The following is a 16,626-nucleotide window of genomic DNA, read 5'->3' on the forward strand; positions in this document are numbered from 1 at the left end:
GGTATGTTACTTAGTTTGCAACATGAGCTTTACTTGAAATGCAGAAAACTATTTTGTATAAATGTTGGGGGAAGGGTAGCTGGGTTAGGGAACCACTAATAAGGTCTAGCTAATTTAGATTTCTGCCTTTCTTCATCTCTTCCAGAGCAACTGATGTGAGATTTCAAAATTTTTAAACATGCTGGTTTTATCAAGTAGAGATAAATCTATTTCGTGACCTATGAATATGGAGTCAGTATGTAAGAACACACTGGCAAAGTCTAACTAGCACATAATTAGCGCCATTAGCATTCTTTTACTTATCAGATACCATCACTTTGATGGTATTTATCATTTTAATTTATTGTTAGTTTAGCTAAAACTTGCCTTTTATTTCAACAAGCCAAAAATTCTTAGAATGCGTAAGGTCTCATAATAATGAGACTCAAGATTACTCGTGTTGTTTTCCATTTCCTTTTTTAGAACTTTCTAGAAGTCTACAGAAGCAGATTAAACAGTCAGTGCCTCCTTGCCTATCCCACTGGAATTCTACATCATAGCTTGAGTGTTTTGATCTCTTTTAATATACTACTGGTTTCAATGTCAGTAATACTTGGAATGAAGGTCATTCAGAAGTCAATTTACTTTGGGAAGGGAGCTACTCACGGAGGAGGGGCAAAGTTGCCTAGGAATCAAAAAACCTCAGATCTACGATGGACCTGTCAGGATTATCAAATCTGGTATTTCAAAAAGTTTATCCTTACAATGGTAACAAATGTTACGAAAAACATTTTATGTTTTACAGACAAACATAAGGTTTTACAGACAAACGAGTTAGGACTCACTACTTGAAAGAACATTAAATGGGCTTCTCTAATGCGGGCTTTTTAGGATCTCTAAGCGCTATATTATGCATTGTGATTCTCATAAAAGGAGGGGTAGAGAAGAGGGTCTGCAGTCCCTGCTCCTACCCGTCTCACTGGGCCTGGGCATTTGTGTGAAATCGCATAGGCATGCCATTCTCTGCAGTACTCCAGCAAGTGAGACTTTTAGTCCTCAGTCTGCTGCTGCTTTAATTCCTATGACCCTCTTGGTCACAGAGGCTTGCTTGAGAATTCCCTGATATAAGTGACCCCTAGAGAAACATTCTCCCCAACGTTCTAGACTGATACCCTTTATGTCTAGTTATTGCCTTCTCATCTTTTATGTTCAAGTCCAGAAACTCACTTACTCAGAGGCATTACCTGAACCTCTAAACTGGATAAATACCTTGTAAGTAACATCAACTGTTAGGCTTTGTGATAAGTTTTAATGTTGGTCCCCCTGCTAGACAGTAAACTCCATGATGTCATTGACATTGTGCCCTGCAAACAGCAGGTACTCAAGAAACTGTTAAATAAATAAAATAAGTTGTAAGAAGTCATTCAAAATTACAGGCAATTTCACTTGAGGACTGTTTTGGAAGGTCTGAGACTTAGGCTTAAGCCTTGAAACTGGACCTCTGCTTGGGTAAATGAGAGTTTTTTTGAATCACCACTTCCTTATTTGGAAAGAAAACTACTGCTCCATTCTCACAGAGTTGTTACAGATCAATCAATAATAAGACTTGATATACTACAATATCCTGTAAAGGATGAGCAACTTTTTTAACAAAGACAAGCTTTGGTTAAATATAACTGAGCCTCTTGTTTTAAGTCTTATTTTACACCAAGCTTATGCTGCTAAATCACAACAGAAAGAATAGAAAAAAAAAAAAATAATGAAGAGGCCAGGAGTCTATACAATTAGTCATCTAACAAACATGTTTCCTTCAAGTAGGCTTACATCAAGGACTAATATTCAGCTCCTCCTTCTGATCCTAAGTAATACCCAGATGGACTACATTGCCTGACCTATTGCTCAGATTTAACTTCTAAGCAATATTAATGTATCTGAAGTAGTGCTGATAGGCTCCCGTGGTGACTTAAGATGCAAATTTGTTCTAGTAGCCATTTACACTTTATGCAGAAAAATCAGCAGTCACCTTCCAAGTTTCAATGAGATGCTCAAGATTTCTGGTTAATTGCCAGTTTGAGTTATAGATGTCATTTCCATTACATTGCAAATTTAAAAACAGACACTTACTGTTGGACTACTTAGGTCAGGAGGTGTAGACATGTCCCCAAACAAATCCATCTGGTCAACACCCTTAAAAAAGTATTTTGATTAGATTCAGATGTGTCTATTAAAAAAGATGATTTTGTATATTGTTGTAATTGTTTCCTAAACTAAAGTTTAGGAAAATAGTTGTCACAACTGGATTTTCACTTAACTAATACAGATTTGATATTAGGTTATTTAGGTCAGGAAGTGTAGACAAGTCCCCAAACAAATCCACCTGATGTACACTTTTAAAAAAGTATTTGGATTAGATTCAGAGTGTTTACTAAAAAGATCACTTTGTATATTGACATAAATGTTATACTAACAGTTAGGGAAAGAGTTGTCGCAACTGGATTTTATTAACAACATCTTTAGGAAGCAAATCCCGTGTTCAGGTAAGTAAGAATCATAAAAAATCACATACGTACCAATTTCAGTTTGCAAGCTTGGTCATCAAGATTCATTAGGGCCTCACTCCCATTCTGAAAAGATGGCAAATATTAAAGGTTTAGTTGGTGAGTCTTCCCTACACAGTTTAATTTCCTAGTGTATTGGCTTGCTAAGAAGTTTAGATTTTGGCACTAGTCATTCAACTGTACATCTTCTATGACCAGAAGGGTCATGAACACGTAGTAATAAAACTAGGAGGGAAGCCTGCTTGGGCAGGTGGCAAACAAGGGCTTATACACATCACACGTGCAATTCACGAGAAGTAAAGATGCGGTTTTACCTCTACTGCTTTGCTGGCTTCTTCCATCTAAAAAGAAAGACACAAATTCAGTGATCTTAGTAAATTATAGTTAAAGAGAATTAAATAAAGGAATAAATATACCTATGGGTTCACAAAGAGAAAGCAAGAGAGAGTCTTGCATATTATTTCTGCCCTACATTCTCCTCCCCTTTTCATATCAATACTGGATTTGAATAGCGTTATTGGACTTGGTAGTCCTGGAATCAATGTGAAGTTTATAGGGAGAAAATACAAGAGTCAGGCACTAGAAATCAGAAGGGCCTAACTATAACATCCAAATATTGCCCTATTGGGAAGAACAAAAATTATATCACTTTCTATACTTTGAAGAGCCACATAGACGCCAACACTCCAGGCAGGCCATGCGTTCACATAATGTTCAGACATGGTCTTGAATGTTGTATTAAGTCTAATAGAGCCTGTATTAGATAGGACTTACCTTTTTCTTTTCTTCTTCCTTTTTCTTTACATTATAGATAACTTGGAAAAGGTCTTTAAGATCAACAACTAGTGGCTCAGCCTGAAGCAAGAGAAAGCATCTTTATCAGAATTTTAATCTTACTATTTTCTTCCCTTTGTCCCCCATCAGTTCTGATTAGTAATGTTTCCTTCCTTTCTCTTAAAGCTCCTTCCTACCCTCCCCTGGTTTGTGGAAGATCACCACCACTCCCACCCCAGCCCTCAGATACATAAAATACTTAGATAAAACAAGAAGCACAATGATAATTTTCCAAGTCCTTTCAAGATTTCTGGGAATAATTGACTATCGTTCTAAAATCAGCAATGATCTTATGAGAAGGTCCGTTCTAACAATGCTTGTGCCACGCACTACATGGGTATCAATGACATTTAAAGAAGATTCCTTAGACTAATTAAAGATAGTCATCCTCTGAGGTACTGTTTAGTCCTCCTACATCCAATTGTTTCCAGTAAGCTCTCTAGTTGAGAGACACACACTCTCATGTTCAAGTCCCCCTCCAGGTATACCTCAAGGCTTAGAGCTTACCTGTTGCCCTGTTTTTATGGCAAAAAACTGGTGTTGGCCTTCCCCTCCACACACATAACCAAATGCTCGGTTGTCTGTCACATCACGGGCAATGAAAGAAATCTTATTTACTGGGTGTTCATGCTCTATTACCTAAAAAAGGGACATCAAAAATGGTGTATTGAGAAAACTAGAATCTATCTGTAGATTCTCTCTGGAGCACAACTAAGCATCAGATACCAAGGCATATATGAGAAGGCTAAAACATTTGAAGATTTTTTCACTCCTGGTTGAAGGCTACTGCTACATTTATCGTTGCTAGGAAGGGCTCAAAAGGGGAAAACAAAAAACAAAAAACCTAACAACAAAGAGTAGAAAACAGAAATAGAAAGAATGATCCTTCTTAAACTATCTATACTTGATTCTCTCTATCGCAAAGACGTGATGCCACATCGCAAGGAAGGACCGAGGATTAGGAGACCAAGAATTTCTAAAGCGAAGATGGAACATATCACCTCTAAAGCATTCCAGGGAGGTCTACTTTCTCAACTCAACAAACTCAAGTGAATAGCATAATTAAGCTAGAGGAGTGTTCACAAGGATCCTTTGACTGCCTCAGACTGGCCAGAGAACCCTCCTAGGTATTATTGGTACAGTTACCCCCAATACATTCTGGAAGTCACCAGATTCTGTCATCAAGTATTTGTCAACATCACACAGATGTCCACGTCATTATACAGGAGTTTCATGTGGCAGGGCTTATTGGTTTAGCAGTGCTTTCCCTGCTATTCCCCTCCCCCGTTTCTCTTGACCCTTTCAAGTAGATGGTAGGGCTCAACTCTTCATGCATATTTGTAGATGCTCAGAATGTGTCTTGACTTTTGTTTCCAAGCACCTAAGACCACTGAAAAGTTTAGATTGGGCATCTTAGGAGGTTTGGGAGTGAGAGAATGCTTGTGTGGGAAAAGTGCCACCATTCTCTGGCAGGTTTGTGAAAACAAGAGTCAAAAGATAAGGGACAGTGGAGACAGCAGTGCATGAGGACAGCAGGGTGGGTGAGCGTGTACCAGGGTTCCAGAGCCCTAAGTTTGACCAATGGATTTTGCATATTAGATAATGGGAATCTCTAGGAAGGGTTGAATAGTAACTTGAGGTCTTCCCACAGTATCCTGATACAATAAACTATTGTGCAGCAATGAAAAACATTTTAAGCAGATGAATCTTATGATGTTATATTGAGTAGAGGGAAAAGAGTCCCAGAAGACTTGAAGTATGATCGCTTTTGATAAGGCCCAAACAAACAAACACAAAATAAGCAAGACTGTTCATGTGATAGAATAAGAGTAACCCCAAAAAATGAGCAAGCTTACATCTATGGGGTAAAGAGGAAGGGAAAAGAGAGAAGGAGAGAAAAAAGAAGATGTGTTTCAGATAGTATTCTGTTTGGTTAGCCAGTAAGTTCACCCGTGACCTTATATTAAAATGAGACCCATACATAGATCTATGATAGCATCACAAGCCAGTGGTTAGAGTTGATCTCGTGCTGTATATCTTGGTCCAAAAAATACCTAACTGATATCCATGGCATACCAGTGTTTAGGTTAGACTTATAGACTTGAGGTCCGCATCTATTATAGGAAAAAAGTTTCAAAATAAAGTATCTTGACCCCTCACCTCCTACCCTATCTGTTTTTTGCCTGTTACTTCTGGAGGAGTGCAGTAATATGTAATTTTTTTTTCCCTACAGAACTTTGAAAAGGGAAAAGGAGAGCTGAAATTTATGTCACAAATTATTTGTCAGACTCAGGTGGTCAGAAAGGTGTCAGTGAAAGTGAATTCTTACCCCAGTTTTCTCATCAATGATTTTTATTCCAGAAAGAGAAATGTTGACCCAGATCCTTTGTTTGTGTTGTCCCTGAGACCGAGCAGCTGCCGCCATTCCCTGATGAAATTGGGAAAACAAGAAAAATCTAGTTAAAAGAACGCTATGATGCTTCTGACTCTCAAATTTTAAAAGGCAATCAGCTTTGTTTTCAGCTTGGTTTACCATCTATGAAAGGATTAGGCATCTTTCATAAGAGACAGCAGGATGAGATAGAAGGCATTGAGCCAGGCAATTACTAGTCAGCTCTGTGAACTTGGACAAGTCCTCATTCCCTTGGCCTCCAAACAGTCATTGGCAAAGACAAGAAGACTGGACCAGAGATCTTCAAACATATTCAAAGATGTTCCTTCTAGGCCTTGTCTTATTTAATGAGTATTACTTCCTTAATTAGTTTCACAGCATGGCAATATTAGGATTTAAAATTTTAAAAAAACCAAAGGGCTAACACTAAAGAACACCAGTTTCGAAGCCGACTCCTGAATTTTACCTGAATACTTCCAGGCTCAGAAAGTTGGTCTTCTCAAAGGAAAAGGCATCTAGGGTCCTGCTACACTTGATTAAATCAGGTCTCTAGACAGCACTCAATATATGCAAACAAACCCATGGCTTCTCATAAAATGCAGCACCGCTGGATCAATTACGTGATTAGAAAAGTTTTTCTTTCAAATAATTGAGATATAGGTAAATACAAACTCCTAATATCATTTCCTCTGCTGCGTATTTGCTTAAGATAGAGACAAAGTATGCTTTTCCCCTTTACCTTTAGTTTCATCATAGAATCTTGGCTCATTTTATCCCCTCTTGCATCGGGCACATCATCAATGCCGATTAGCTTGGCCTTGTATTTCACACCATCCCCTTTGAATCTGGCCAAAAGATATTCATCTGTCTTTTCAGTGCCTGAGAAAAGAACGAAATAGAGGATAAAGTTTATAAATGTATTGAAATATCAGCCCCAGGTATGACCAAATATGCCCCAGGATCTAAAAATCTGAGTAGTAAATATCTTGATTATTCTACAATTGATCAAATATGCAATATTCTACCCTTATCCTTACTTCCTTTGAGTAAAAAAAATCACACTGTGTAAAACTGTGTATGGCATTGGGGCGGAGAGAAAATAAACTCTTAAAGATGCAGCCTGGGGGCTTCCCTGGTGGTGCAGTGGTTGAGAGTCCGCCTCCCGATGCAGGGGACGCGGGTTCGTGCCCCGGTCCGGGAAGATTCCACATGCCGCGGAGCGGCTGGGCCCGTGAGCCATGGCTGCTGAGCCTGTGCGTCCGGAGCCTCTGCCTCTGCAACGGGAGAGGCCACAACAGTGAGAGGCCTGCGTACCGCAAAAAAAAAAAAAAAAAAAAAAAAAAAAAAAAGATGCAGACTGGGCTGAGTTATGGGAAACTTACGGGAATATGTGAGATGGGATTGGGGGATATTCTTCAGCATAGTTTTAAAAATATTTTTTAAAAAGAATATAAGGAGGATAATACTTTTTTTTTTAATGAAAGGAAAACAAGCCACTGCACAATTTACTAGCATCTTTGAACTGTCAATAAAGTGAAAGAGAATTGTGGGTAAATTCCCTTGGAAATAACTAAGACAATTATCCATCTTTAGAACTTCTTCTGCTTCTCTTCTCATTCCCATTTCTAAAGCGTGGACATGAAAGGCAAGGAAATCACAGCATATTCTCAAACTATGAATGATTAAGGATGCTGACACTTTCTAGTGGTACTTCAGGTCAAAAGAAGAGGGTGTCATAAAATAAAGATCTTGATTTTTTATAAAACGGCTACTTCAGTAAAGCAAAGTGGTATATAGGTTACTGAAAGATAACCATGTAATACTTGATAGTTGCATTTCCCAATTGAACAAGATGTATGAAAGCTTCCCAGCAGGACCCAAATTGGTGCAACCACAGAGTTCAGAGATACGTCTTATTGTATATGGATCGGACCAATCTCCTCTGCCAAAGTCTTACTTTCTTGTTTAGGAAAAGTTGACACTTGGCTGAGATTGAATTAAGGCAAGGGCCAGCTCTTACTTTGCCTTGAACGTCACACTTCGTCACTGGTAACCACCACTAGCTCCCCTCATTGGCCTCAAGAGGACCTCTCCATACCTTTCTTCTTTTCCTTCTTTGACGGTGCCTTTGGTGCGGCCTGTTGGTCAGGCTGACCATTAGTTGCACTCGTTTCTGCTTCGTTAGACATGGCAAGGAGGCAGACAGCCAACTCCAGCACCAGCAGACACTTAGTGACACCCAGCGATCCCCGATGGAGACGTCTCAAACAAACATAACCTGCTGCAGACACCTGTGGGCAGAGTTTAGCGGCATAATGAGATCATAACATAGCAAACCCAGACTTTATGTCCTAATAGGCCCACAACCCGTGATTTGGGAGCGTAGTTCTTCAGACTCATTTTGTTCTTTTTTCTCTGTTAGACTGAACTCTCACAGCAGGGGAGTGGGTAGGACTGTTTCCTTTGTAGTTTCCAAAATACCAAGAGGGTATTTACCAGATGTTTCTTTAAGTAGTTGATATCTGATAACATTTAATGTGATTATAGGTACAAACTATTGATACTACGTATGAAATAAAAAAGCTACAAGGATATATTGTACAGCATGGGGAATATAGCCAATATTTTATAATAACTATAAATGGAGTATAATCTTTAAAAACTGTGAATCACTCTTGTACATCTGAAACATATAATACTGTAAATCAACTATATCTCATTAAAATTTAAAAATAATGTTATTATCTAGCTCAGAAATTCATATCGGAACTTTGGCATAAAAATGTAGTATTAAAGATAGGGATCAAAACGTGTCACACGTAGATGAATAAGTTTTCATAGCAAAGTTTAAATAAATTGAATGCTGAGCTGAGAAGATTGCAACTGGCATCTGAAATTGGGCATTAAAAATTCTGGTTCCTGGGCTTCCCTGGTGGCGCAGTGGTTGATAGTCCGCCTGCCGATGCAGGGGACACAGGTTCGTGCCGCGGTCCGGGAAGATCCCACATGCCGCGGAGTGGCTGGGCCCGTGAGCCATGGCCGCTGAGCCTGCGCGTCCGGAGCCTGTGCTCCGCAACGGGAGAGGCCACAACAGTGAGAGGCCCGCGTACCGCAAAAAAAAAAAAAAAAAAAAATTCTGGTTCCTCAAAATATCATGTAACTATATAGAGAGTGATGAGCAGAGTTATGAATTTTGTCTTATTCATAGATAAATATTTTTTAAGTATTAAGATTCTGCACATGATCTCCAGAGCTATCTAAGCACTGTATTTTAAAAGCCATCCATTTTTGACACTAACGCACATATCAGGGAAAGAATAGATTTTTGGGGTGTCTCATTGTACATATCTTGTGCTATTATTTAGTATTACTATCCTCAGAACCCTTTGGTATGTGCTCCACAAAGCTCCCCTATGTATCACGGTAGGTAAAACAAAAAAAAGTCGTCATTGCTAGCACACAGAAGTCAAAACTAACATTTCAAAAGGTTCTTTCACCTCCCAGGAGTGAAAATTTCTACACAGCTCCTGAGAGCGCTGGGAAAGGTTAACTTTCGATGTGAACTGAAGACTAAAGCAAAGAAAAGCCACTCATGGTGTTGTAATCCTGTGAAGACCATGAATGGGCTGGTACATTCATCTTACCCCCAAGAGCTCTCTTCATTTTTTATAATCTTAATAGTCTTTTAAAATACATACATACACAATTACACAAATCTGTATATGATTAATGTTATCTGAATTATTTCATTTGAAGATTTAGTCATTAATTTTTTTTATTAAAAATTAAAAAAAAATTTTAAATATTTATTTATTCATTTTGGCTGTGCCGGGTCTTCGTTGCAGCATGTGGGATCTTCGTTGTGGCATGCAGGCTTCTTAGTTGTGGCATGCAGATTCTTAGTTTTGGTAAACATGCAGGATCTAGCTTCCCGACCAGGGATCGAACCCGGGCTACCTGAATTGGGAGCATGGAGTCTTACCCACTGGACCACCAGGGAAGTCCCATTAGTAGTTAATTTTGCCCAAAGACACCTGACTGGTAGGTGGCTGGGGAGGCAGTCTATTTACAGGTGAAGACTATAGGGGACTCATAGCCTTATTTACTCAAGATTTAGTTGGGGGCCAGGCACTATTAGCCCTTTAACTGTATTAACTGCAGAACGTTCACGGTAACCCTATGAGTATTATGATACAGTATTATTTCACTTTTCCAGAGGGAAAGCCAAGGCACAGAGGTTTTAAACAACGCAGCTGCTAAGTTGAAACCAGGTCTCCAACCCAGGCTGTCTGGCCCCAAGCCAGAGTTCCTTAAACACTACAATGATGAGTCTCACATGGGAAGCCTCATGTTTGCTACAGAGATGCTCTATTATATACTTAGAGTGCCCCTCACCTCCCCCCCCAAAAAGATACATCCAAGTCCTAACCCATGAACCTTTGTATGTGACCTTATCTGAGAAAAGGGTATTTGCAATTATCTTTAAGTTAAGGCTCTTGAGATGGGATCATCCTAGATTTAGGGAGTGTCCTAAATTCTGTAACAAATGTCACTATAAAAGAAAGGCAAAGGGAAGTTTGAGACACAGAGACACATGGAGGAAGTGATATGAAGACAGAGGTAGAGATGGGATTGATACACCTACAAATCAGGAACGCCAAGGACTGCCAACGTCCACCAGGTGCTAAGGGCGAGGCATGGAATGAGCTCTCCCTCAGAGCCTCCAGAAGGAATGAACTCCAATGACACTTTGATTTGGGGGCTTCTGGCCTCCAAGACTGTGCGAGAATATATTTCCGTTGTTTCAAGTGACCCAGTTTTTTGTAATTTGTTATGGCAGCCCTTGGAAACGAATACACCACCTCTATTTTGTGTGCCTTGGTTGGCTTCATGGTTCCAAGATTTATTTCCTGACAACATGATAAATCTCTTTGTCATATCCACACTCTTCTAATGTCAGGAAGCCAATAATCATTTTCTTAATTTCAGAAAACGTATCCCAAATCAAGAGGATATTTGCCCACATTAACAATATCAGGAGGTGAGATAAGCTCTGATCTAAGGAGACACATCAACATTCATCCTCCTGCATCCTCACCTTCTCCCCAGTGGGCCCTTTCTTTTATCAGTGGCTCATCTCATCTTAGAAATAAGGAAAACACTTCTGTGCGACCCTGTAGTCCTCCAGTTATCATCTTATGATCTAAACATCTAAAATTGATGGGCACTTACCCTCCACCTTTTCCTATCCCCTTCCCCTCATAGGACTGTTCATCTTAACGTTAGTCGCAGGAAGTCAACTTCAGCTGCTAATGGCTCTCTTGACCAAATCCAATTACTTCGCTTTCATCCTTTTGGGGGTATCCGACTGCATGCATCAGATACCTACACCTCTTTGAGAGCCCTTTTCCCACCATTTTTTGCTCCCATGACCACCCTGAAGCTCCAGTCCATGGCTTGTGTTTATTGAATTGGGATAATCCGGATTTTTGTTGTTAAATGATGAAGCCCCCTAAATTTTAGAATAACATTGAAAGATTTCCTACTTAATCTTGGGGCTCCCATTGCATTTAGGACAAAGATTGAGACTTTTTCACTTTATATATGAGACTCAAATATTTTACCCCTACTTATCTTCAACATTCTTTTCTTTCATTCTTGGATAGAAACCCCAATACTTCTCATTTCTTTTAGAAAACATTTTGGTTTTGACTCCTTCCCTTTTCAAATTAGCATAGCTCCCTTTTCCCCCATTTTCCTGCCCATCCCAGTTACCTATTTGTCCCTGAAGACTTTCCCTTCCTCCCCTCCAATTCTGGCTGGAAAGTAACCTGGCATAAGAGTTTGTCACCCACATTTGAAGCTGGTACCATACTTTTCTGTAGCATACATATTATTTCTGAGAAGAAAAGACTTATTAGCTCATTAAACATGGGAAGTTTTGTCCTAAAGTGACAGTATTTTAATGGAATTTGAGAAGCGCCACAGAGCACTTTGAGGGGGCTTGAGGGAGGGAATGGTGTGCGGTTTAGTCATAAAGGTGATACAAGATGTAACAACCTTATAACTCAAAACCAGCATCAAATCTGGTGTCGGCAGACAGGGCCAAAATGGAAGAGCTCTAAAGTGAGTGGTGCTACCTTGGTTTTACAGCAAAAAATTTCTCTTGTTAGATACTGAACTACAACTTTTCACAGCACTGGGATTATTTTAAGGTACTTGGTATCTTTTGACTATATCCTTTCACTGTTGGGGATGAGCAGTTACAAGGGGCAAGGGAGAAAAAAGTAGGGAGAAAAGGTTTCTTTAGCATCTTAGCTTATTCCTTGAAGAAAATGGATGTGTATGGTGGGTTGTAATAGCCAAGGGCAGGTCTCCATTGTAGGCCATACAATTTAAAAGGTATCCATGCTCCCTGAAATGACTGGAAGGTAGATTCTGCCCATAGGCTCCAAGACTCAAAAATAAATCCCCTTACAAAGAACCATTAAAGTTTATCGAAAAATTTTAACAGAAGTGTACATCCAGTTATGTGTGTACCAGAGTGATAAACATTCTTTCTCCACAGGTTTAAAGAGAACAGATTTCCCAAATGTCCAAGTTACCATTTGACATGTGGTAGACAGAAGTCTTGCTTCCAGACTTAGGTCCCTCCGTAGGAATCATCAACTTAAATCCAATGTTTAAAATTCAAATGCATAATCCTTCCAACAATGTTACAGAATTGTCAGCTGTGCTCATAAAACCTTTGGCAGGTTTTAAAATGAACTGATTTTTGGAAAGGCTTTGGGCGTGAAAAAGGGACCTGGGGGCCAAAAGATGCCCTACCATTTCCTGTGACTGCTTTCCCAAACCTAGGCATTGCTGAAGGAAGTGTCTAGATTGCATTAAGCTAAGGGATTTTTTAATAAAGGGGAACAAGTGGGTGTTGGACAACCAGCAGGTCTAGTCCTTCTCATTCACTGGGTTTAGTCCCAGGGACCCTTCTGGTCAAGGACCAAAAACTAATCAGGAAACAGACACACAAGGGATGTTATCATAAAAAAGGGATTACTAATTAAAGTTCAAAAACATATACAAAAGGTCACACGAACAGCTCGCCATCATTTTTGACTCCTTTTTAAGGCCTAATATAGAATAGAAAGTTGTAAATGAAACTATGCTGAGTCAATAAAATTAGCTTCATTTGAGTGAAGATATCTAACTTGGATTTTGGACTTAATACAAACCATGTGGGGACTTGCCCTTTCCATGGCACAAGAATCAGATGACCGGGAGAGATTCTGCAACACGTTTTTTTTGGATTTCTGAGAAGGCTCTGAGAAATGTATACCAGAAGACTGTGTGAGTCATCTTCAGATGACTATGTCCTTTGCACTAGAAAACAATCTGCTATAGTTTATTTAGCACTTAAAGTGATTCATGCAATCACTTTGGAATACTCAGAAGGGACAAATTTGTGTAGGGACCAATTTGGCTGGTGCCTCCTTATCCCTCCTTACCTTTTCCACCAATAGGAGTGTATTGGTATCAGCAATGATTCTAATTAATGATTACAGCGTTCTAAAGCAATATCATGACACATGTTTGCCACCTCCCTCCCAGTCTATCTTTTCACCTATTATCCTGAGCAGAGAGATATTTTCTTGGTCAGGTTCAATGCTGGTAAAAGGAATAACTTGAGTTAAGAACTTATTTAACGGTAGCCCCATTCCACAAATGGTAGAGGACTTGTTTTTAATGTTAAGGGGGATGGCACAAACACCTAACCTACCAAGTCCTTAAAACACTTACCCTGGCAGCTCTATGGAATAGACTGTGTATCTATTTTATGAATACTGAAATGGACTCGGTAACACAAGATCAACCACTAATAAGTCGCTGGGCTCAAACTGAACATGATCTGTGTTCCCTTTCCTACTATATATGCTGCTGCACTTAACTTTTTTTTTTTTTTTAATTCCACTGATTTTAACCTGTATTTTTTCAGCTGGTCTCAAAGTCATAAGCCCATTGACTTTAACATATCAATTAACTTTCCGGACAGAGCCACGTAAAATAGACACAGGAAAGCGAGTTAAGGAGAATCAAGAACAAAGCAACATAAATGTCTTTGCTAGTGTCCAGCACTTTGTACAGGTCAGAAATGTGCTTTCTTGTCCTTTGGAACTTTATGCCTGTCTCAGCTGAGCTAATGAACTAGGACATGTGAAATATTAACCTCTAGGGCAGATCTCGAGGTCCAAGAGGGCAGCAAACAGCCTTCACCACTATCTTCAAAGTAGCCTTTTGAGAATAAGGGACCTTGCCAGAAATGATGCAGCCAAGTTTCTGGTATTTGATGTAAAGCTATTCTCCTTTAACTGCTTGACTTTCTATGCTTTTAGGAAGGTTTATTCTTCTCCGCAAAGGCCAAGTTGACAGTAGACAGTAAGATTTTTGCAGCCTATTTAACTGGGGAAATAAGATTATGTTAACACACACTGAAAAGGAGTCCTTACGAGATTTTCTTGTAAATGCTGACGCTGCTGTAGGGGCCTCAGGAACAAAACATGCCTGAGTCAAGGAGGTATACACTAGTTACGCATTTACAGAGAGCACGTACCATTGCTGTTAACCCCTAGGAAGGATGCTGCAGGACTGATAGGACCTATAAAGCTCTGAACCAGAAAATTTTCCCCTATTTTTAGAATCAAGTCAGACCAGAGTTAAGAGTTCCTCAGACAGTTCATTCTGCGTAGAGGTGAGATAGTGTAGCAGCTCAGAGTTCAGGCTTAGAAATCTTACATACTGTCACTACTTGCTAGCACAGTGGCTTGAGGCAACTTATCTAATAGTCATTTCTCCACCTGTAAAATGGGAATACAGCTTGCAGAGTTGTTATAAACATCAGTAAGGACTGATGTAGAGACCTCAGTGCCTCGCAGACAGAAAGCGCTCAACAAATGGCAGCTGCGATTAAATCACAGCTAGGTTTCATGGACACTGTGTCGTGTAGGCAGTCTTGTGTTGTAGCCAACACTGCTCTTCCACAGCAAGTGTTTAAACGATTTTAGAACAAGCAGGGCCAATAGGTGAACAGCTAGTAAGAAGAAACACTGTTAGAGCCACATCCTGTCCAACTCTGGCTTCTGTGACTAAGGTAGGTCCTGACAGGAACAGGACTGTGGGCATAAAAACTACTCTAAGTTATGCAGAGAGGCCTGCTCTAATGAATCCCGAGTCAAATCTCAGCCTACATCGTTACCACTGGCAGTTGAGAAGGTCTACCTCACACCCCCTGGGGAATTTTATGTGGAGCTCTTAAGACGCTGAAGTCCATGTCACACCCAGATCCGTTAGTTCAGAATCCATGAAGGAAGAGATGCAGGCACCAATATATTTTCAAGATTCGCAGATGATTCTAATGTACCGACAACTTTGAGGTACAGTAGTCTAACTTCCATAATCCTTTGTCCCCTTAAAGAAATACCAAGTGGGTTAGACTACTGAGCTGGAAGAGACCTGGGGAATAATTTGGTCATACCCTTTCATTATAAAGATTAGGGAACTGAGGGCAAGGAAGAGTATATAACTTGTCTAACTGTTAAACAGCTGGTTGTGGATAAGAGTTGGTACCAGGAGAAATCTAGATCCTAAAATGAGACTCTAGTGTCTTATTTCTAGAGATGTACGAGTCAGCTTTTTGTTTTGTTTTGTTTTTGTTTTTTCGCGGTACATGGGCCTCTCACCGTTGTGGCCTCTCCCGTTGTGGAGCACAGGCTCCGGACGCACAGGCTCAGCGGCCATGGCTCACGGGCCCAGCCGCTCCGGGGCATGTGGGATCTTCCCGGACTGGGGCACAAACCCGTGTCCCCTGCATCGGCAGGCGGACTCTCAACCACTGCGCCACCAGGGAAGCCCGAGTCAGCTTTTTTTTAAAACTGTGTTTTAAGAAGGCTGTACAAGGCCCATGATATAGAGACTGAACCAAGAACACCTCCCATTTAGTAGATATACCAAGCCAACAACAAGAAGATAATTTAGCAGAATAGTTTGAACATGGACTTTCATAGATGTTTTCTGAACCAAAACAGAAAAAGGATTTTATGTGGTCTAATGATACATTGTCACTGGATTCTCTTTTGCCTATGTAGCTGGAGTCCTGCTTGGTCAAACTGGCTCATTAATGTTAATTTGGCTGCTTGGAAGAAAGTATTTGGCTAGGTTTGAGATGCAACCCACAGATCAAAGAATTCACATTATTTCAGTACATTCTCTACTATTCAGGGCTTGGCCTTTTAGTGGTTTTTTTTTTGTTGTTGTTGTTGTTTTTAAAGCACGATAGGAAGTTTGAGTTCTTGAGTTGGCAACTTCCAACTTCCAATATTCTTTTTTTTTTTTTTTGCGGTACGCAGGTCTCTCACTGTTGCAGCCTCTCCCGTTGCGGAGCACAGGCTCCAGACGCGCAGGCTCAGCGCCCATGGCTCACGGACCCAGCCGCTCCATGGCATGTGGGATCCTCCCAGACCAGGGCACGAACCTGCGTCCCCTGCAACGGCAGGCGGACTCTCGACCACTGCACCACCAGGGAAGCCCTTTCCACTATTCTTGACTCATTATGACCTCTCCTAATTTTGTATTCACCTCCACCCATTTTGTTTTTAAAATAACTTTTTATTAGGAGTATCTCCTAACAGGGCCTAAAGAATAGTCATCATAATAAAAGTGTTTGGGAGAGTTTAAGGCTTTAAGAAGGAGCTTAATGTTATCTGAATGAAGGCCCATTCTCTAGACTGGGCAATGCAGCAGATTCACTAGAAATGTCTAAAAATAGCTCACTAGTCTAACTGAAGTATTATTTACCATCAATTTTGCAATCAC

The 16,626-nt window shown here is 40.2% G+C and overlaps 1 protein-coding gene across 5 annotated transcripts in view; it reads right to left on the reverse strand.

Moving 5' to 3' along the window:
* DAB2 (DAB adaptor protein 2) overlaps nt 1-16,626 on the reverse strand; it is a 53,060-nt gene that overhangs the window by 14,813 nt on the left and 21,621 nt on the right. For all 5 annotated transcript variants that reach the window (XM_079917330.1, XM_079917331.1, XM_079917328.1 and 2 more), the window contains exons 2-9: nt 7,862-8,054; nt 6,503-6,642; nt 5,701-5,799; nt 3,879-4,010; nt 3,312-3,392; nt 2,852-2,878; nt 2,550-2,603; nt 2,104-2,166 (exon numbers count right to left, since the gene is read on the reverse strand). In XM_079917330.1, coding sequence (XP_079773456.1) covers nt 2,104-2,166; nt 2,550-2,603; nt 2,852-2,878; nt 3,312-3,392; nt 3,879-4,010; nt 5,701-5,799; nt 6,503-6,642; nt 7,862-7,952 — 687 coding nt within the window. In that variant the 5' untranslated portion in view covers nt 7,953-8,054. The remainder of the gene's footprint in view (nt 1-2,103; nt 2,167-2,549; nt 2,604-2,851; nt 2,879-3,311; nt 3,393-3,878; nt 4,011-5,700; nt 5,800-6,502; nt 6,643-7,861; nt 8,055-16,626) is intronic.

The sequence above is a fragment of the Stenella coeruleoalba genome (assembly GCF_951394435.1).
Source record: "Stenella coeruleoalba genome assembly, chromosome: 3".
NCBI classification, from domain to species: Eukaryota; Metazoa; Chordata; class Mammalia; order Artiodactyla; family Delphinidae; genus Stenella; species Stenella coeruleoalba.